This window comes from Salpingoeca rosetta (assembly GCF_000188695.1).
Source record: "Salpingoeca rosetta unplaced genomic scaffold supercont1.8, whole genome shotgun sequence".
NCBI lineage: Eukaryota > Choanoflagellata > Craspedida > Salpingoecidae > Salpingoeca > Salpingoeca rosetta.
In genome coordinates this window covers 416,510-418,900 of record NW_004754926.1, presented here as the reverse complement: position 1 = coordinate 418,900, position 2,391 = coordinate 416,510, and the positions used below count along the sequence as shown (strand labels likewise).

Below are 2,391 nucleotides of genomic sequence, written 5' to 3'. Positions count from 1 at the left end.
TGTAGGATACGAAGGTAAGCGCAGGCCCTGTGTAAGGGCTCTGACCAGCACATGAACGCAGTGCCCAGACAACAATTTACCGTGACGATGGCCAAGATCATTTGCAGCCCCGGGATCTGGACAGTAAATCAAGGTTGAATTGCGAAAGGACGGTCGAGTGTCAGTTGTACCACCCCCACACCATGGGCTGCACCTAGCCATTGTTCAAGTTGGGAAGATGAAAAGGGCCCCTTATGGACTCACCTTATTTGTCCGAAATGCATACGCAACAACAACAACGACGACGTACACAAAGCACACAAACACAACACAACGACGTACACACACACAACAACAACAACAACAACAACAACAACAACAACAACAACAACAACAACAACAACAACAACAACAACAACAACAACAACAACGACGTACACAAAAGCACACAAAACACACACAACGACGTACACACACACAACAACAACACAAAGCATCAAAAACACACACACACACACACACGCGCGCGCGCGCGCGCGCACCTCCTTTGCCTCCCAGAGTGCGCAAGCAGAGCTGAAAGTGGCCGTGTACTGGAAGGGTGTCGTCCATGGAATAGCACCGTCGACCATCACTCACATACATGCGATCCGCAGGAAACCGGCTCACGAGCGACTGTGTCGTGGAGCATGCCGCCAGCACATCACGGACCTTCTGTTGCTGCTGCTGCTGCTGCTGCTGCTGCTGTGTCGCTTCACCATCACAAAGGTGCCTTCCTCCTCTTGATCCAACAGCCATCACCGCGTCGTCCTGTCCATCATCAGCACTCAGCACCACCACCTCTCCATCCACAGCCAACGTTCGCAGCATGATGGCCTCTCTCTTTGCTTCGCGGTTCTTGTGGTTCTTGGGCTCGTCGAAAATCATTTGAAATCTTCAATCAATCATCAATAACCAACGCAAACAGCCTGACGCCAACCCACCCACGACGATACGCAGACCACCGCCCCCCTTCTCTCGGTTGTTACCGTCGTGGTGTTGTTGACGGGGTGAAGAAAGGGATCCGTTTGCCACCTCGAGGCACAGACCAGTCGTCACCATGTCGTCGGTACCGCTGTGGAAGCAGGCGCTGCTGGAGAATCGCCGCAAGAAACAGGAGCAGCAACAGCAGCAGAAGGAGATCGAGTCTGGCAGTGCAAGCATGGCTGCGCTTGCTGCGAAGTACGCCCACCTGCCCGCGTGGAAGCGCGATCTCCTCATGAAAAAGGAGGCGCAGGCCGCAGCCCGCGATCAGCAGAAGCAGAAGAGCTCCTCAAAACAGCAGGAGAAGCGCGGAATTCCGGCGGCGTGGAAGTTTGCCATGCAGCAGAGCGGCAGCAAGGCTCCCCCGCCCTTTGCCGCAGATGGCACATCCACACCAGCAGCGCCTTCAAAGGCAACGCTTGCCTCTCCTGCCAGTCATGCCAATCAATCGTCTTCTTCTCCCCAATCAGGTCTGTTTGTCTTTGTGTCCATAAACGCACAATCGTGCACAAACGCGCACTCGTGAACACCAACACTCCCCATCGCTCTTGTGTTTGTGTTTGTGTGTGTGTTGGTGTGTGTGTTGGTGTTTGTTTGCTTTGTATGTGTTTTGGTGTGTTGGTGTATGTTTTGGTGTGTTGGTGTATGTTTGCGTGTGTTGGTGTTTGTGTGTGTTCGTACGTGTTTGTATGAGTTCGTGGATTCGAGTGCGTTCAGGTTGTCTCCGTATTGTGGCCTGCACACAGCCCAGCGAGCACGCTGGTTTGTGTTCATTGTCGAGTCATGTCCACCACCTGTCTGATTTTGATTTTCATGGTTGGGGTGTTGCCATCAGGTGCCAAGGGCCCCGGGTCTCCAGCCGCAGCGGACGTGCCCATCACCTCAAGTGTCCGCGAGCGGTTGGCGTTGTTTCGGCAGCGCAGCCAGGAGAGTGTGGACGGTGCACCGTCATCATCCTCGCCGGCACCCGCACAAAGCCGAACCAATGGCCTGGCGACCAAGGCTGCAAGCCCGCGAACTGGTGTGTGTGTGTGTGTGTGTGTGTGTGTGTGTGTGTGTGTGTGTGTGTGTGTGTGTGTGTGTGTGTGTGTGTGTGTGTGTGTGTGAAACCGGAAATTCTTGCCCACTAACAGCCAGATGCGCGCAGACACACACACAAACAATGTGTGCTGGGGGTGGGCGCGGGCAGACCTAGAAGCAGAGAGACCGAAGAGCAAGTCAGATGTGCGATGCTGGGCGCAGAAGGAGGCGCTGGATGAGCGAGGCGACTCTACACCCCCCCCCCAATCATAACAAATGGAACAAGAGCAGATTAAAAATATCAGCCACTATTCTTAGTCGAGTGAATGGATCCAATGTCTACATGATGTAGCGTCGAACGATAATGAGGAT

General features: G+C 53.9%; 1 protein-coding gene across 1 annotated transcript in view; it reads left to right on the top strand.

Moving 5' to 3' along the window:
• The first annotated feature begins 921 nt into the window (after nt 1-921).
• Nucleotides 922-2,391, top strand: part of PTSG_12039 (uncharacterized protein) — a 5,025-nt gene continuing 3,555 nt past the window's right edge. The window contains exons 1-2 of the mRNA XM_004995226.1: nt 922-1,469; nt 1,835-2,020. Coding sequence (XP_004995283.1) covers nt 1,076-1,469; nt 1,835-2,020 — 580 coding nt within the window. The 5' untranslated portion in view covers nt 922-1,075. The remainder of the gene's footprint in view (nt 1,470-1,834; nt 2,021-2,391) is intronic.